The sequence below is a fragment of the Felis catus genome, chromosome C1, assembly GCF_018350175.1.
Source record: "Felis catus isolate Fca126 chromosome C1, F.catus_Fca126_mat1.0, whole genome shotgun sequence".
Lineage (NCBI taxonomy): Eukaryota > Metazoa > Chordata > Mammalia > Carnivora > Felidae > Felis > Felis catus.
The window spans coordinates 52,032,865-52,052,574 of NC_058375.1; the positions used below are offsets into that span (position 1 = coordinate 52,032,865).

Consider the following 19,710-nt stretch of genomic DNA (forward strand, 5'->3'; position numbering starts at 1 on the left):
TCCGAGCGACCTCCTCGGAGGAGTGGATCGAGTTAAATATAACCGCGCGAATGGAATGGCGCTAAAAATAAGGCAACAGCTGGCCGGTCCACAGCCCTGTCCCGGGAAGGGCGGGGGCCTGAGTGGTCCTGCTCCCGAAGACCGCTCCCGATCCAGGGACCCGGAGGCAGTGGCGTCCGCGGGCCTGGGCCGGAAGGCCAGCGGCGTGGGCGCGAGCTGCTCGTGGGCCTGAGAGGCCTCAACCTGCGAGCGTCCGGGGACTGGACTCAGGGCCGCTCGGTGTCCTGAAGGAAAACTTTGCTAAGGAATCAGAGACCCGGGCGAACTTGCCTGGACGTGACAAGGTGGAAAGGCTGGCGCTGAGCTCCTGCCCGCCCCGCCGCCAGAGGGAGTTGAGTGCGAGAGGAGGAAGCCGGACGGACCCTCGAGGACGCCGGGGCATCGCCCGAGATGGAGGCGCAGGAGCACCTGTGGTGGGCGGCCCCCGCGCGCGCACACACACGAGACTCCCGCGGCAAGTGGCGTTCGGCCTTTGCGCTCCGCACTTTCCCACAAGCCCTTTCCGGCGCGCGCCCCTCGGCCCTGCGCGCCAGCCCGCGTCGCCCAACCATCAAGGCAACAATTGAAACGTTTCCAAAACGGGCTATTTATTTGCTCCCAATAAATCGATCGGCAGTGATTAAAAAATCGATGTGGCCTGGGTGGGCGAGTCGTTCGCCAGGAGGGAAAGGTGCTACCGGCCTGCGCCTGAGGGGAGGCCGCAGGCGGGCGCGGGCCTGGGAGAGGCGTGTCCCGCCCGGGCCACACCCGAGGGCTGGTCACCTGGGCGCGCGGGCCCCGGCCGGCCGCGTTCCCTCGGGCGGCGAGGGGCGCGCGCCCGCCGCCTGCTTTCCTCGGGCCCTGTTGCCTTTTTCAGTCTGGGGCTCCGGGCAGGCCGCGGCCGCCAGCGGCCGCAGCGCCGCTCCGAGGCTTTTGTTGCTCCTCGGCGGGCTGAATGGGGTTTTGTAAAGCGGGACAGATAAAAATGAGCAGCATCATATTGTTTGACAGAATGAACCCGTATGATGAAGTGTCGGCTCCGAAGGGGGTGAAAATGGTGAATTCCTAAAAACCCAGCCCTCGGCTCCTCCGCGAGCTGCCGGTAGCCTGGAGGGACCCAGCGGACAGCCGGGCCCGGCCGCATCGCTCCAAACCGTGTCGGAAAGACACGAGCTTTCAATGCCAAGTCATTTTTAAGCCCCGATATTGCCCAGGACCTTTCTCCTCGTGGATGAAAAGAACAATTTTCGAGAGAAAGGCTCGTTTTGATTAAATCTGACATGCTGCTGATAACTCCATGCTAATGTGAAATAATTAACATAATAGCCATAATTAAAAGCACGCTAACAATGCCATAAATTTATCACACAATTTTACTAGCTTTCTGCCCCTAACTGCTCTCTCATCGTTAATTAAACGTGTTGCCTTTTACAGAATGGATGTTTATACATTTCCAATATAAATAAATTCGAAACCATCCTCTCTCTCCCTCTCTCTCTTTCTCCTCCTTTCCCTTTGGTCTTTCGCCATTTATAGGTACTTCTTGGCATGGGCCCTGAGTGGCGGACACCTTGAAAATAAATGAAGTTTTGAGATGGAAATCCAAACAAGAACGTTAAATTAGCTTTTTTTTTTTTCCCCACCCCAAAGAGATCTGGACACATACACAAGGTTGGTGGGAAGTGAGTTGAAAATCCCACCCACTTGGAAATAGAAATAATCTGGGTGGGTTGGGGACCTGGGTGTCATCTCAGCCCGTCCCACCTTGCCCGGTGGTGGCCATCCACACAGAGGCTGATAATAGTTTAACATATCTATGAAGATTGTCAAGAAGAAGCCGACTTTGTTTCTTGGGACGAGGGTGGGGGGCGGGAGTGGAGGGAAAGGAGGGGTATTTTCCAAATGGGCTCCACCCACGTTTCCTTCCCTCTGCTATAGAGGGCGGCTGCTCTCGGTGGGGGAGGCACCCCTTACTGCCCAGAAGCTGGTCACATCTCCCCGGATTATAAGAAAAAGTGCACCAGCGCACGGGCGTGATGATTCTATCTCACTTCGGACCAACGATTTATTCAAGCCGTTGGCATAGACCCTGACTTAAAGGAGGAGGAAGCGGGCACTTGGGTTCGCTTGGGCCTGGCGAGGGGTAGGTGGGCCATTCCTGCCTCCCGCACACTCTCACCGTGCCTCTCCAACAGCGTTGACCACTTAGGAACCCAAATTGAGTTGTAATTAACTTCCTCGTCTCCGTCATAAATTGTTCCATCTATTCCTCCCCCACCCCCATTTCACCCCCCAGAACACACTAAATCTCCCCTCCCCGGAGACGTCTCAATTTCCTTCTTATCGATCCAGACTCCACTTTTCTTGTTTCCTGTTGCTAGAACCTCGGTCCCCTCCACCACCGCCACGACCTCGCCCTCGAAGGGTCCCTTTCAGGTGGCTTCCCTAGCTGGGTACCACGGACTCTACGGGCCCCAGGAGAAACGCAGGGAGCCTCGTTCCCTTCTCCTTTGGCTGAAACGTTTCAAACATTTGAACAGGTGAGACAGCTGGGTGCCATCTTCTTTAAATTCCTCTTGGGAAGTTTGTTTGTTGCGACCCAAGTAGTTACTCTCACTCATAATAATTGTGTGTGTGTACTCGTTCTCCTTCTATCTTCCCCAGTAGCCCTCTGCGACCCAGACAATATTAATCCACATTTCTCCTCCCCCACCCCCAAATATTTCTGGTCCCTCTATCATATTTTTCTTTCCGCGACTAATGTGTCACTTTCTCTCTGTAGCTGTCTCGCTTCTTCAGTCTCTCTCTGTCCTGAAGTCTGGCAGTAACTGACGATTTGTGGGCTCTTAGCTGCAAACTGCAATTACGAGGCAAGCAGGATTTACTTAGCCCAGAATCTAGTCGGCGAAAGGCAGGTCCCTGCACAGCTATGGGCTCCAGCCCTTCCGCCCCGGCGGCATCCCGCAGCGAGGACTGCGGGAACCTTCCGGCCTCCCACCTGGGCCGCTGCTTTGCCTCCTTCCGGCCCCGGGAGGTTGCGCTGGTGCTACAGTCAGCCCGGAAGGGGGAAACCCGTGGCGGGTTCCCCAGTCCAGGGTGGTCGCGGGAAAATCCGCTGCCTGGGCTGGAAATCGATATTAAGCGGTTGGGCCGGCACAGGCGACGGACGTCGGGGCCGCAGCCAGTAAGTCCTGCATGTCTCATCATTTAGCTAATCGAGTCGAAAAGTTTCTGTAAGGGCCAGACCCGGCATCAGATGGTAACACTGATTGAACAAGAGATTAGCACAATAGATCTCTAACCGAGGGGAAGCGTTGCTTTTCACGCTACGCGCCGTAATTAATGGTATGAATCAATTAATTTGACTTTTATTGTGTCGAATGAAAAAAGCGCAACAAATGGAACTGGCGGCTGGGAGTTGTTCACCCCCCACCCCTTCCTCCAGGGAGGTTCCAATGAGACACCAGGGAATGGACGGATCAGGCCAGGTCTTGGCCGAGGGAGGGTGAGGCAGCGACCAACCGCGCCGAGGAGTCCTGAGAGCCAGCCCTGGCGGACAGCAGAATCGAAATTAGGCTCATTTGGAGGCTACTTTAAGAAGGCTGCCGAGGGCAGCCCCCGGAGCCGCTACACTCCCACTCCCACGCTCACGCGCTCTCTCTCTCTCTCAAACACACACACACACACACACACACACACACACACACACACACGGCACGCGTCCACGAGAGCCCAGCTTCTTGGGCTGTAATGGGGCTTGGGGCCCACGCCTGGCATTGGAGCTGGACAACTGAAGCTACGTAAAAGTAATTTCTGAATTTCAGATTTCGGATTTCTTTCTTTTTTCTTTTTTGTCCTTCCGACCTTCCTTTTGTAATTATTGCGTTGCTCGGACAGTTGCAGCTGGGTGCAGGGGGCAGCCAGCTCGCGCCACTCCCGTCGGTTTCACGGAAGGCTGTCTAGATGGCATTGTAAACGGTTCGCACCTGCGGGGCCACAAAGAGGTGCTGCTGCGGAAATCAACTCAGAGATACATTTTAGGGTCAGGTACAAAGGGGAATCGGGAGGATCATGTAAACACAAAAAAAAAACTTTGGAGTTCCGCGGCTGTCTCTGGATGGAGTAACTGCCCCCCTCCCCCAATCCCCAGTACAAACCAGGAACGTCCTGCGAAATGGAGATCCAATGGACTAGCGTTATAGCCAGGAAATTATCTAATGGAGATGAAAGTCAATCTATGTGTCTCACTGCCTATAATGAAGTAAGTTTACGGATTTTTTTTTCTAGGCCAAGGATTGAGAGCGTCGTAGGTGAGAGACACAGACTGAGGGAATCAGAAGCGCCACTGTCCACCAGGAATTAAATCGGTTTCCCAGCGTCTTCTGTAAATATTTCACCAACTATTTCCTCTCGGACCGCTCGCTCCCCTTGTGCTCCTTCCTCTGGTGAGGCCAAAATTCTCCTCCCAGGACTTAGCGGACAGACAGGACTTGGGTTCAAGGAGCCCGCCACGGCCGGCCCGCTCTTGCAGCTCGCTGTGAGGCGGCCTAAAACTTCGGAAGGAGAGGTGGCGCATCGCGGACTCAGCAGGTCAGGAGCGCTATCCCGAGGTGCGAGGTCCAAGCGCACGCACTGGCAATGCCACGCACCGGTGGTGGTTTTGCGAGCCTCCACCCTCCACCCCAGTTAAATCCCCACAGCCTTTCGTACCATCGATTTTCCTCGCCAAGGAAACTCGGTGTGTACCAGCCGCATCCTCGCCTCCTCCACCCGCTCTGCTACTGGTTTCCGCGGGAAGTCAAATCTTGGAGGATTTACCTAAGCCTTAAGAGGAAAGAATCCACGTGAGTTAGCAGCAACTGAGAGCCTAGCCCACCCGCATGCTCGAGGCCGCCCCCCATTCCCAAGAGGCTGGGCCCCGCCGCCCGGTAAAGTCACACCGCCAGCTCCCGGCGTCCCAGCCCGAGCGCGGCGTCCAAACTGGAGGCCCGGAATCCTCTACTTCGCTCCACTCGACTTACCCAGGCCGCGGCCAGTCCCGGCTCCTTCCCCAGCGCCTCATTTCCGACTTTTTCACTTGCTAAGTCGTTTAACAACTCCCAGCTGCTAGTTACAGCCTCTTTATTTATAGGTTCGCTGTTATTTTACGTCGTTTTTATTTCTCTCGGCAACTATTCTAATAGATTAATCAATAACTATTTTCTGACCTTCGGGAACCCCAGCTGACGCTGTTGTGGCCGCGCGGGGAAAAAATTTATATATATATATATATATATATATATATATATATATATATATATATATATATATATATATATAAAAGCACGCTCACATCTAGCGGGGAAAGCAAAGGCAGGACCCAGGTGGTTTGGCTTTGAGGGGAAAGGGAACGCGTCACCTCAGTAATTGTCTCCGCCGAAAGAGCACCGAGACAGAAGGGGATCTGAAGTCTAATTAGCAACACGGAGCCGGATGCGCAGCCCTTACTCAAGAGCTAAAAAGAATCAAACCCCAAAAACAAAACGGAGGCTACTAAGTTTTTCCTTTAAAAAAAAGGGGGGGGGATGAGAATCTCGTTCGGTGTTGCCCAGTCCCAGCCTAAGGAGTGTTGGCAAAGTGGGGAAGGGGGAAGGGAGAGGGGGCAGGGAGGGCAGGGCAGCGAGAGCCGCACGGTCCCGCGGACGCTCCCAGGCCCACGCCCTCACGCGCTCACAACCACCCTCCAGCACTCACACCCACAGGCTCCCTCGACCCCTGAGCAAGGCTCCAGCCTAGGCTGGGGTCCAGGGTGGGCCAGGACGCCCTCGGAGCCCTCGGGATGCTGGCGCACCGTGCGGCGCTGAGTTGCGCGTCCCTCGTCCCTTTGTTGACAATTCCCTGAACCAACTTGAGTTTGGCCGGCTCCACCGCGGCCCTGACGTCACGCGCGGTCACGTGGCCCCGCCTCCCGCTGGATCTTTAAGTAGAAAGTAATCTATCAGGCCAGTCCTTAAAACGGGACTTTCGACTACGGGGGCTCGGCGTCCCTGACACCCCCCTCCCCCTGTTGCCCCTGTCCGCGCCCTCCCGAGCTGTTGGGCGCCCGGTGTCCCGCGCCCGCCTGCGCCGCTCTTGCTCTCCACGCCCGGGCCAGAGGCCGAGGAAGGCGGGCGAAGTGAGGGGGCGCGGCGTGGAGAAGCCGCCGTGGCCCGGAGCGGCATCGAGCACCTAGTACCGAGAGCCAGGGACAGCAGGAGTTTGAAGAGCGCGGCCGCGGGGGGCGGACGGCAGCGCCCGCGCCGCGCGATGCCGGGCTGCTAAGTGTGAGCCAAGCCGGGAGGGCCCCGAACCACCTACGTCCCCCTCCCCTCTCCCATCTTTCCGGAGCACCCAAGCCCCCTTCCCCTGAGCTCGGCGGCAGCCCCTGACGACTCCCATCGCCCGCCGCTCCTTCCCCGCCGCCGCCACCAACCCCGAGGAGGGATGACCCTCTCCGGCGGCGGCAGCGCCAGCGACATGTCCGGCCAGACGGTGCTGACGGCCGAGGACGTGGACATCGATGTGGTGGGCGAGGGCGACGACGGGCTCGAGGAGAAGGACAGCGACGCGGGCTGCGATAGCCCCGTGGGGCCGCCGGAGCTGCGCCTGGACGAGGCGGACGAGGTGACGCCAGCGGTACCCCACCACGGGCAGCCTCAGCCTCCGCACCAGCAGCCCCTGGCATTGCCCAAAGAGGCGACTGGAACCGGGGCTGGGCCAGGGGGCGAGGCGGGCGCTTCCGAAGCTGACGGCTGCAAGGGTGGCGTTGGCAGCGAGGAGGGCGGCGGGAGCGGCGGCGGGCCCGGCTCGGGCAGCGGTGCGGCGGGAGGCCTGGCCCCCAGCAAGCCCAAGAACAGCCTGGTGAAGCCGCCCTACTCGTACATCGCGCTCATCACTATGGCTATCCTGCAGAGTCCGCAGAAGAAGCTGACCCTGAGCGGCATCTGCGAGTTCATTAGCAACCGCTTCCCCTACTACCGGGAGAAGTTCCCCGCTTGGCAGAACAGTATCCGCCACAACCTCTCGCTCAACGACTGCTTTGTCAAGATCCCCCGCGAGCCGGGCAACCCGGGCAAGGGCAACTACTGGACCCTGGACCCGCAGTCCGAGGACATGTTCGACAACGGCAGCTTCCTGCGGCGCCGGAAACGCTTCAAGCGCCACCAGCAGGAGCACCTGCGCGAGCAGACGGCGCTCATGATGCAGAGCTTCGGCGCTTATAGCCTGGCGGCGGCAGCAGGAGCCGCGGGGCCCTACGGCCGCCCCTACGGCCTGCACCCCGCGGCCGCGGCTGGCGCCTACTCTCACCCGGCTGCTGCGGCGGCAGCGGCAGCGGCCGCGGCGCTCCAGTACCCATACGCGTTGCCGCCAGTGGCACCCGTGCTGCCGCCTGCCGTGCCGCTGCTGCCCTCGGGCGAGCTGGGCCGCAAAGCGGCTGCCTTCGGCTCGCAGCTCGGCCCGGGCCTGCAGCTGCAGCTCAACAGCCTGGGCGCTGCGGCGGCCGCCGCGGGCACGGCGGGCGCTGCGGGCACCACGGCGTCACTGATCAAGTCCGAGCCGAGCGCGCGGCCGTCGTTCAGCATCGAAAACATCATTGGCGGGGGCCCGGCGGCGCCCGGGGGCTCGGCGGCGGGCGCTGGGGGCGCCGGGGTAACTGGGGGCACTGGGGGCGGTGGGGGCGGCAGCGCAGCACAGTCCTTCCTGAGGCCGCCCGGGACCGTGCAGTCCGCGGCGCTCATGGCCACGCACCAGCCGCTGTCGCTGAGCCGGACGACGGCCACCATCGCACCCATCCTGAGCGTGCCGCTCTCTGGACAGTTCCTGCAGCCAGCAGCCTCGGCCGCGGCTGCTGCCGCCGCTGCAGCGCAAGCCAAATGGCCCGCTCAATAGGGACGTGCCGGTGGCTGGGACCGAGGGCCGGGCGGCTGCCCGGGGCGGTGGCTGCACTTCTAGTCTGCGCGCCCCGCCCCGGGCCCGGCCCCCCTGCCCAATCCCGGATTCTGCCTCTCTTCCATTTCCTCCCCCCGACCCCTCAACACCGACCTTCGGCGGCCTCCACCCCCTTGCGCACACCTAGGCTGGCGGAGCAAACTCACACCGCACGCCCGCCGGGAATAGCTTTCTGTACAGGTAAAACCGAAAAACCGAATTTTCCGAAAATGTACCCCGACGGCTCCTGCTCTCAGTACCGTGGGGGTGGGAGGGAAATTCCTTGTACATATTTGTATAAAAATTATTGACTTTCCTTTTGGGGTTCTTATTTTTTTAAGAAAAAAAATTCAGTAGATTTAGAGCTCTGAACTTTCATTTTTTTTGAAGGTTCACTCTCCGCAATTTTATGTGAGAAGAAAATGTATAGAGACGTTGGGAGATTTTAAATATAAAAAAAATTTTCAAAAGGCGAAAAGTGTCATTCTATTATAAAAGTCTGTTTATATATGAATGAATATATATGGTATTCTAAATGTTATTCCATCGTGTTGTACACAACTTTGTAAATAAATTTTTAAAATGCTTACCCTAGTGTTTTATTTAGAGGTCTGAGGTAAACGACAATATTTTAAAATTGTATTTACATTTTATCTTTCCCAAAAATTTGAGGAGTTTCAAGTAATGACCCTTTCAAACTTAGCTATGCGTAATTTGAGTGTAGGAAAAATTTAATTGGAGAAAGGAAAGAATATGCCTAATTTAAGTCGTATTAATATTTTTCTTTTAGTTTTTACATAAAATTGGAATGTGGGTGAGGATCTTGTTCATAGCAACCCATTAAGTCTGAATGACCAGATATTTCTATAGACAAAAATAAGCTGCCGTTAAAAAAAAATAACCTAAGTCTAAACAACAGCACAATCTTTTTTTTTTTTTTAAATACCAGACTTCTGTCTTCCATAATGAGAGTCCTTGGTTATTTCAATTATTCTTTCAAAAAACATAAATTACAAACATCCCCCCATTTTAGCATTTAAATCTTAAATTTTTGAAAGTATTTATTTTCATTCCCCTAGTGGAAGTGGTAAATAAACTCCAGTTTTTTGTTTAAATGTATGTTATGGCAGTTTAGTTTTTGCAGTGGAATTGTATTATCTATATTAACCTGATCAATAATACATAGTTGTCCTATTTCATAATATTTTTAAATAATATACCTCTTTTGTATGGCAGTAATAAATCCAGAACATAATTTTGATTTCTGAAGGATTTCTGTGCATGCCTCTCCCAACCCGCAGTGTTCCGAAGGCCAAGGAATACTGGCCTTAACACCCTTTTAAAAATAGGTGCACATCATCCCTTCCTCCTCCCCCCTTTTTTAAAAGTCTTGTTTTTTTTTAAATAAACTTAGGCTAGGTTAGTGTGAAATGAGAGATCATAGGGCAGGAATGGGGAGATGTCCTCCCAGATTATTTTTAATGTGCATTTCAGCTGTCGTAACCTTAAAAGTTCTAAGGTAGAAAGAAACCATCTAGAGCGGGAAGCCGTTTCCCATCACCACCAACATATCCTCAAACGGCATCAATTCTAATTATTTTGTAATTAATTTAGCTGTTACAATTACTTATGCGAAATCGCTTTTTAAAACTGGAACGGGTAGCAGTGCTGTCAGCTCGGCCCTATGCGCGTCCTGCTTGCAAAACACAGCCAGTCCCTGTCGGTGGCGTCCACCTCGCCTCTTCGTCGTGGAGATGCCTCCCGGCTTCAGATCCGAGCCTTATTTCTCTACTATAGGCGTGGGCTACGGAGTCTCTTTGAAAGACGTGTCCTGGAAAATACCGAATCTGTTTTCCTGGTAAACAGTAAACATTATTGTGTCCTGAGTAAACATTCCTCCTGGATCAGGGTCCTAAAATAAAACAAGCTGCCGGGGGTGAGATAGTTTAACCTGATAAACAAGAACCTGATAATCAACTGCGGCCGAAAGAAGCAACAGTAACCTTCACGGAGAAGAGATTATGGACCACACAGTCTCCGGGCGGGTCCCCTCTAATCTCCTTTTACAAGGAAAACTAAACGGATCTAAATTTGTTTGTGTGTTGCAGCTATAAAAGTAACAAGTTGTTTCACAGTTGTGTCTGGCTAATCGGTTTTTACACAAACAGCAAATGGTACATGATTTGTGCAAACACATAGAGGTTATTTCTAATTTTAGCTGACACCCCTGGGAAAAGGGAAAGGCAGGGCTTCTTGAATTCACTTTTAGCCTCAAGAAGCTGCTGATCCAAGGCTTCTAAATGACATTGGATAACAGAGGCCTCATTCCATCCCTGATCCTTTGTTACTTATAAAATTACTCGCTCATATTTCCACGCATAGCAGCAATACCGGCCGAGCCTGAGCCCGCAGCTTGACACTCCGCCACAAGCCGACGCTTGAGATCCGCAGGGCTTTTTCCAGCGATGCATTAGGCGGCAGGGAGAAGAGGAGCAAAGATCCGCCGGAAACTTTGCTTCTAGCTACTTCTCAACCTTGAACTAGAGCCTGGAGATGGACCCCTTCCTTTATTTCTTGGAGAATAGGAAACTCTCAGATCCAGACCCCAAGCTGGCCCAGCGGCTGTTTAAAGTGCTGGCAGATGTCTGGGAGATAGACCTGGCTATACCCCTTTGGAAAGCTCTTTTTGGTTTAAGCTTGTTAAACCACGAAGGTTTAGAGCAGAAGGGAAAATGCAAATATATATAATGAACGTAAGCATTTGGTGGGGGGAGGGTTGAAACTCACATTTGGTTTGAACGCTGGCACCAGCGACGAGAGGCACTGAAATCCCCCTTTACATTGAGATTTAAAGGCAACACGACTGATATCCACTTTTTATTCCACTTAGGCAGGTTTATTTGTAATAAAAAAAGAAAAAGGAAGGGGGTTGATTTTTTATGGGAGAGAATTTTAGCTTTCGGCTAAACGAATTTAAACTGGTTTCCATTCCTCCAGCACTCATTTCCAGAATGTCAATCCAGTTTCGAGGCCTGTAGTCCTTAGAACTTATCCAGAGCAGAGTCCCTGAGTGGAGCCCTCGCACGCAGTCCCTCCGGGAATGGAGGGTGAATCCGGAGGTCCAGGGAAATATGAACCTAGCTAGAGCAAAATACTTGCACGGGCTAGGATAGGCTCGCGCTGCGATGGCGGATGCGGCCTGTAGGGGGCGACGAGCAGATGGAAAACTTACCCGTTTTGTCTCCGAGTCCAGCCCCAGCCCTCGGAGGCTTCTCCTTGCCTCGCAGCCTCGGAGCACCCTGACACCCTTGTTCATCTTCCGGGTCTGGGACATCCAGGTAGAATCTCGGAGAAGCTGCTTCTCTCAGCCTGTCTCCTGAAAGGGACAGAGTCCCGAGGGAAGTTTATCTTAAAGATTGGGAAGCAATAAAGTTTAGTGATGAGGAAACATCGACTTGGAAGCAATTAAGAGTTATATTTGAGGTTATTTATTTTATATGGTTTATAGGAAGAGCCTTGGCAGTGAGGAAAACATGAATGGCCAATGGCTGAAGGGGGGGGGGGGGTTAATGTGGGTTCCTTGAAGAACGGTCCAGAAGAAAATGTGATCTGAAAGCTGGTTCCAAAGCCATGTGCCCGTTGGACTCCACCTGTGTCTGTGATGGTGGCAAACTGCATCCTGAATTAGTTAATATTCTCCTTTCTGGGGTGGGGAGGGGTTGTAAGAACATTCTCTGGGTGCCCAGACCCAATCATGGGGGGGGGAGGGGGATAACAGGAAGGAATGGAAATGAGAGAGGCCTTGCAGAGGGGGGTTTCAAGCAGGGATTAGGCATTTTGTGACTGTGACCTTGAACAAGCTGCTTGGTTTCTTTGAGTCTCTCCATTTCCTTACCTCTACCGTGAGAATGAGGAGTCTACCTGATGCTTTGGCTTACAGGATTAGGTGAACTGTTGCCAGTGAAAAATATTTTATAAACTGTAAGGAGCTAGGGAGATGTAAGAAGTTTGCTTGGTATTTTTTAATGGCTTCTGGACAAAGAAACAACTCTGTTCCAAACACCAGCAGTATTTGGCTTGGTTTTGAAAAGCTCGGTTTTTGGTGTGAAAAGTGGGTTTTTCTAAGAAGGGTGGTAGAACCTATTCCAGCTCCTGTCTACCTGGAAGGAAAAGTGGCTGGTGAGAAGAGGCTTTTAAAAGGTGGAGTCTCCTCCTGGTCTTAAGTCCTACCATGCCTTGAGCCTGAGGAGAAGCCCTCATTGCCAGCTCTAGAGGCCTGGCTATTTCTTTCTGGCTGAGCAGTCCACTTTGCTGTTTGCCCCTTTGTTTCCACTCTCCGCAGCAAGTGGAGAAACAGGAGCCCTCCGCTGACAGACGCCCATTAGCGGACGACATGGGCTCCGGGGGGAATTAAAGGTAACCAGATCTTAAACATGTGTGAAAGACCACCATCCCTTTGCTTTGCCCCCAACAGTTGGCAGAGTTATACCTAGCGCCAGCTTCTCTCTTATCACCACCCCCTCCCCTTGCCTTCTTAGAAATGTACAGGTCATTCTTTGCTTGCCAGGAGCAAGATCAGCCAAGGAGGGCAGTTGCACAGAATAAAATTTGAAAATAAATGCTGCAAAATCAGCCATAAAGTCCTAAGAAAGCATTGTCATCTTATTTTTATTTCCTGAGGGGGTGTCTTACATCAGAATTTCTCAAAATAAGAATTAAATTAATCCCCTCCCCCATTTTAATATAAAGCTCGTACTCAAAGACCTTCTTTTCCAGATGACATTGTGCTGATGGGCACAGCTTTGTCCTGTCAGTGGGAAGGTGGGGAGGAGGAGGAAACGCCTTCGTTCCCTGGTCTGAGTCCTCCCGGGCTGAATTTCGGAAGTATCTTCTGAAAAAACAGTCCTACAGAACATTCTCCCCTCTTTTTACATAGGCCCAGAAGGTGCTGTGACTTCTCCAAGGTCACTCAGCAGCCCAAGCGTAAGCTATGGAAACAGAGGAGGAAAAAGTCTTCTCTACCTAGGAAGGATGTTCGACTTGAGGAAAGGAAAAAACTGAACCCTGGGGCAAAGAAGGTTGGGAAGCGCAGAGAAAAGGAAACAAACAAACAAACACCAAACATCAAACACGGAGAAGCGCTGGGCCGAGCGGGATTCGGCTCCAGGAAGACCGAAGTCCTGGACCCTGGGGTGGTTCCGAGGCCTGGCAGGCCGCTCCGCCCCAACTAGCTGGTGCGCCCCTAGCCCAGCACTGGGCGGTTCTGCCGGGACCGAGGGTTAGAGTTCCTTCTTGCCTCGTAATTTGGGAGGGGAAGAAAGAAGGCGGGAACTCCAGGCCCGCACCTCCCTTCACCCCGCAGGTCAGCGGCCCATCCACAGCGCTCTGGGGTCGGCAGTCGCCCCCGCCCTTCCACCTTTGCGCAAGCCAGGAGGGCTCGGCCTGTGGGACTCCAGCTCCCCCTGTCTGAAGGGAGGGAAGAAGAGAATTTTAATTAATTAGGGAGAAAACCCATCGGTAAAAGGTGCCTGCTGCAGGGATGGGGGCAGCGGAGGGCGCGGTGGGGACTCTCCTCCCCGCCCTCCCCCGCGGCGCCCCACTTGCAAGCGCTTAGGAGAGCTCGCGACGCGAAACAAGTCCCGGCCGGGCGGCCTGGAAGCCCCAGCCTGGGATCTCTGGGAAACCGAGAGCAAGTTTACTGCGTTCTAGTTAGGCCACAGCCCTGGCGAGTCTTAAAAGGAGGGTCGTGAGGACTCTGGAGACCTAGCTGGGTGGCGGACAGACCCAAGTGTCACCAACCCGGTCCTGTTTGCCTGGCCGTCAACGCGCGGCAAGTTCTCTCGGCCATCCTGGCCCTGGCCTCTCCCTCTTCCGCGGATTCGGGCATTTGGAATGCTCCTTCCTGGGATGGATCTGGCAACAGGGGCTGCAGTGCACGCCTTATTGAAGAGGGGAGCTTTGCTTCTTTTCCTCACTCCATCCCTCCCACTCTCTCCTCTCGACAAATGGTAAGCGCGACTCAGTTTTCTCCCAGAGGTCGACAACACATTTTGCCCGTTACCCTGTTCTGTAGGGGGCGTGTATGCCTGGTATCGCAGGGAGCTTTGCTGTCAGTGCCGGAGCAACCCCCAAAGCTTGATGTTGTCTTTGCTCTCAAACTCCAACTGGGAGGCAGCGCCTCCTCCGGGAAGCCCTAGGGAACTTCTCAGCTCCGGTTTGTTGAGCCTCGTTGGAGCCCACTGTGCCAACGAATGAAGCGTTGTCACTGATGCCCTGTGAGTTTCTTACTGTCTAACATTGCTGAGCACAAAGGAGACAACTAAAATTATTTGTCTAGCGAATGACAAGAGAGGACCATGGGGATGAGGATGAGGAAGGCTGTTAATTGATCAAATCAAGTCTTTCTCAAGAGTTTGGGGACCGTTTTTCTTCCCATTCCTTTTCTTCAGTCCCCTTCTTTATGATAATGCTTTTATAAGCACCATGTTAACATTTTAAATGAAGAAATTTTAAAAACATTTATTAGAGATCTAAGAGGTATAAGACATGTCACGTTCATAGTGTGATTAGATTTTCTGGAATGTTTTCTCTGCCTTCTCCTACCTGGAATACATACCATGAGAAGTCCCACCTTCCTAATGAGGAAACCCCCTTACGGTACTTCAGTTTTTAGCCAGCTTCTGCTTTAATTATTCCAGTAGAGGAGGAATCAAATCTTGCCAAACGTTAGGGGCATCTTTATTTGTTACACTGTCTTTCTTTTATAGAACCCTTTTATTTCTTTAGTAAAATATAGAGGATTGGAGAGTCATTTGCTTAGATTTTAATATTAAAGATGACCTTATAAGATGATCATATTATCATGTGTTGGGTTTCTTTATCTAGAAACAACAAAGAATTCACTGTGGTTTGGCTTTTACATTAAAACTATTGTTTGTGGGAGGAAGTGAGCAAAAGCTAAAGCTTTGAGACAGCATCAGGGTTCTATCTTCAGTATACATGTTTCAGGGCTGTCCAGGGCCCTTGTTCTCAGACCCACTTGGAGAGCCCTAGCTACCACCTCCCCTAGGATTGAATTCAGGCAATACTGGCAGTAAAAGTCTTGTGGGATGGTTGGTTGTTAGAATTTCATGTTCTTTATTTTAACCATAAAAAAAGTATTTTTTAATGTTTATTTATTTTTGAGAAAGGGAGAGAGAGTATGGGGGAAGGGGCAGAGATAGAGGGAGAGAGAGAATCCCAAGCAGGATCCAAGCTGTCAGCACACAGATGGACTTGGGGCTCGATCTCACCAAACATGAGATCATGACCTGAGCCGAAGTCCAGTGCTTAACTGAGCCACCCAGGTGCCCCCCTCAAAAGCATTTTTAAAAAGCTAAATCGTTTAATTTACTTTTCATTACTGTAACCATTGGCATAATAGTCACCTCTTACCTGCAGTCATCCCAACCATATGAAACTAGATGTCTCCTCTGAAAAATATTCATGTGGATTCTACTGTTTAATATAAACAAAAAAGAAATCACAGATTATTTGGCTATTGCCCTCCAACTAGGATCAAGATAACATGCTTTTTAGCCTTATACACTTAATACAACTTTTTTTTTTTTTTTTACAAATTTATATCTAGTTTATGTGGTCTCTCTTGATTTAGTCTTTATAGAGCCCAGTTAGCCTCTTCCTCTGCCATTGTTACAGATTATACCAGTAAGCCATCTCTCAAATTCTACCATCTTGCAAATGTAAATGTTGGTTACAAGAGCAAGGTGGTACCAAGATCAGCACAAATTAATCACAACCACTATGAAACATCTTCTTTATTGATGGTACTTCAACAGTATCACCTTTCCACATACATCAGGAATTATGACTTTATGATAAAGTTGCTCTTGTTGCTGGAGGGAATCGAGTGCAAGTATTAATAGATTGGATTTAAAGACAAGACTAATTCTTAGTCCTAGTCTTGACATTGAACTTGGAAGTATTTGGTGGACTCTGTATTTGCCCACGTAAAGATTACTATTGAAAATTTAGCTGAGAGAAAGAGAAGAATTATAGTATTATAACTATCATTTCAGATTTTTAGCCAACAGATCTTTTTGAGTAACTGTTTAAAAATTTAGAGATTTTTTTAAAACTTAATTTCACTTTTGCCTTAAGATATCTACTTTACCAAGACATCTGTCATTCAAACCTCCAGCAGTTTGATGACTCCTTTACTCTGATATTGATAGTGTATATTGTAGTTTAGGGTAGGGGACTGAATCACCCCCTCTCTACCACCATCATCCATGAGGCCCCATGAATAAATTGAAGCTCCCCCTTACAGGATACTGTGAGTGAATCCACCCTCCACTTTGGGAGCCATCATTTCATTATAGTACAGTATATTCAATATACATACTTAATGGGTTACATGTTTTGCTTTTAAATATTCTTACATAATTGAGATGAAGTGTGAGGAAAAACTTCATTAAATTTTGAGAGCTAAAAACTTACTGTGTAAGAGATAGCTATACTGTATTTTCAAAATTGATTCCCTTGCTAAGGAGGGTATATTATTTGAGGTGCAGAATGATATTCTGGAAGGAGTATGGGCTTTGGATGTGATAGTTCTAGGGTCAGATTCTGGCTCTGCCAATTCCTAAATATAATTTTCATAAGTTATTTAGTCTCTCTGAATCTCAGTTTTCTGACCTATAAAATGGGGATCATACTGTGAAGATTTACTATGACAATGTATTTGGAGTGCTCAGAAATGGTGGTTATTGCTCTTCCCCTAAGTGGCCTGAGATGATCTCTGAAAATGGTTCGCTCTTCACTTGACCCAGACAACCCTATGAAATCATGCAAATCAAGAGGCTCAAGGGGCGCCTGGGTGGATCAGTCAGTTAAGCATCCGACTTTGGCTCAGGTCATGATCTCACAGTTCGTGGGTTTGAGCCCCGCGTTGGGCTCTGTGCTGACAGCTCAGAGCCTGGAGCCTGCTTTGGATTCTATGTCTCTGGCTCCCTTTCTACCCCTCCCCCACCTCTCTCTTTCTCACTCTCAAAAATAAATAAACATTAAAAAAATAATAATAAAAAAAGAGGTTCAAATCTTCACATTCACTTTTAGGAACACATGTGAAACTGTCCATGCCATCAAGAGTATGCATATCCAAAAAGCCACCAAGAATATGAAAGATGTCACTTTTCAGAAGCAATGTATGCCATTCTGTGGCTATAATGGTGGAGTTGGGAGGTGTGCCCAGGCCAAACAGTGGGGCTGGACACAGACTCAGTGGCCCAAAAAGAGTGCTGAATTTTTACTGCACATGCTTAAAAATGCAGACAGTAATGATGAACTTCAGGGTTTAGATGTAGATTCTCTGGTCATTGAGCACATCCAGGTGAACAAAGCCCTCAAGATGTGGCATAGAACTTCTAAGGCTCATGGTAGGATTAACCCACATGGGAGCTCTCCCTGCCACATTGAGATGATCCTTACTGAAAAAGAGCAGATTGTTCCTAAACCAGAAGAGGAGGAGGTTGCACAGAAGAAAAAGATATCCCAGAAGAAACTGAAGAAACAAAAACTTATGGCCCAAGAGTAAATTCTGTATAAAATAAATGCAAATAAAAGTAAAAAAAATGATGGTTATTATTACTTTACAGTTTTGCTGATTTTATAGCGGTCATATTTTCATGAGGCTACCTTTATTTTTTTCTTTGATATCATACACCAATAGTTGTCACATCTCATATTTAAAAATGAAGTTGCTGATACCACCGTCCCTTCCATCTGTTTGAGCGAGGTATCATTTTTGTGTTCTCACAACTTAACAAATGTGAAACAATTTACTCTGTAGTGCCACTTGGTAAATCACTTTTTCACTTTCAGGGTATTTTTCAGTCTTGTGGATGAGAGGTCTTGACAATAGTCATTAAAGATGTGATAGCACTTTCACAAGAACAAGGACATGTGCCTTATGTCTTTGCTGAGCTCTGGTCTAGGTAGACTAATTTTAACATTTTTCTACATCTGCACTAAGATTTCACTGGGAGAAGTCACTGCCTAGATGGGATCTGATCAGGCAAATGCCTAATTTTGAGCTTGTAAAGATCTCCTCAGTTGTACTATCTGGCTAATGGGAGGATGTGATATCGTACAGTTAAAGGAAGATGTGATAGAAATCAGATTGATTAGGGTTTGCTGCCTCATGATTTTGACTAAATCACTTGAAACCTCAAATCATGATGATTTAGTTGAGACTTATGTCTATTTAGCTTATTCAAATTAAAGCAAACATTACTTAAAAAGTATGAGAAAGGAAGAGTGGAAAACCATTTAAATGTGAAGCTGCCATTAATTCTATTCAATGGGCATGGGACACAGGGGTATATGTAAGGGTGCCATGAAGTTGCTGTTTCCACAGTTAGTTTCAGTTCCCTTATGTATCTTATAATGTGAGCATCTTGTACAGAAAATGGGATGAGATCTCAGTGTTTAAATATACTGCTCTTATCTTTTTGTACAACATGGCCCCTAAATGCAAGCTAGTTATTATATGTAGAATTAAAACAAAGACACATCAGACAATGGAGGAGAAAACTATTAGATTAATGGAGAGACTATATGCTTGTCTATTATAAGGGCAACTTTTAAGGGATTTTGTGACTAATTTTTTATTATATTTGATTTTTTACCTTACATGTTACTTTGTAATCTAACTCCTGCACAAAATGCAATTTCCATTATAATATCTGCCTTACCAGGGTTGTTCTGGGAATCAAATGAGATAATATATGTTAAAGTGCTCTGCAAAATTCACGGTGCTATAAAATATAAAATGTGTACTCTGGACAAGACTTGGTCAGCCATTTAAGTGTTTTACTCTGTGTTTTCACACAGAAAGTGAATTGTAGCTGTGTACAGAACAACAATCACAATAATAATAATAATAATAATAAAGATAGAAGCTAAGAAGATTGATTAATCGCCTACTTAGAACAAACCAGGAAATGTGTTTAGTACTTTAAGTGGATTATCTCAACTGGATACTGCTTTGGGAAAAGTTCTTCTACTTAGTTTTCTATACTCCAGGCTCTTCTAAGGGTACCTCAGTTTCAAATATTATATGCACTTTCTGGGAAGCCTCCACATTACTTGTGTGGGTGTGTAGCCAGTATGTTTTCTTCTTATACAGATGAATTTAATAACTAAGAAGTGCTGGGTGAGAAGATACTTATTTCCTACTATTTCCATGGGGAGGAATTTTCATCGGAGGACACATGAACCTGTACCTCTTATTCATTCCTCTCTGAGGGAGGAAGGAGGACTTACCTGATTAATCGGTATTTTTTAATACAAATTATATATATATATATATATATACATACATATATACATAAATATATATATAAATATATATATAAAATATATATAAAATATATATATATTTTATTATATTTATATATATATATATTTATATATATATTTATATATTATATATTTATATATATTTTATTATATATATAATATATATTTATATATATAAATTATATATATTATATATATTATAAATATATATATATAAATATATATATATAAAATATATATATATTTAGGGAGAGCACAAGTAGGGAAGGAGCAGAGAGAGAGAATCCCAGGCAGGCTCTGAACCACCAGTGTAGAGCCCGATTCACAGCTGAAACTCATGAGCCACGAGATCATGACCTGAGC

At 48.9% G+C, this 19,710-nt stretch overlaps 1 protein-coding gene, 1 long non-coding RNA gene and 1 pseudogene across 2 annotated transcripts; all 3 read left to right on the plus strand.

The window, feature by feature from the left end:
- Positions 1-3,951: 3,951 nt before the first annotated feature.
- LOC111561750 lies at positions 3,952-5,186 on the plus strand. The gene is made up of 2 exons (XR_002744515.2): positions 3,952-4,086; positions 4,327-5,186. It is a non-coding gene; the product is annotated as an uncharacterized LOC111561750 (long non-coding RNA).
- Positions 5,187-5,686: 500 nt separating this feature from the next.
- On the plus strand, positions 5,687-8,072 carry FOXD3 (forkhead box D3). Its single transcript, XM_023258775.2, has one exon. The coding sequence runs from the start codon at positions 6,502-6,504 to the stop codon at positions 7,945-7,947; it is 1,446 nt and encodes a 481-aa protein (XP_023114543.1). The 5' UTR covers positions 5,687-6,501; the 3' UTR covers positions 7,948-8,072.
- Positions 8,073-16,792: 8,720 nt separating this feature from the next.
- On the plus strand, positions 16,793-17,581 carry LOC101082170 (annotated as a pseudogene).
- Positions 17,582-19,710: the final 2,129 nt, after the last annotated feature.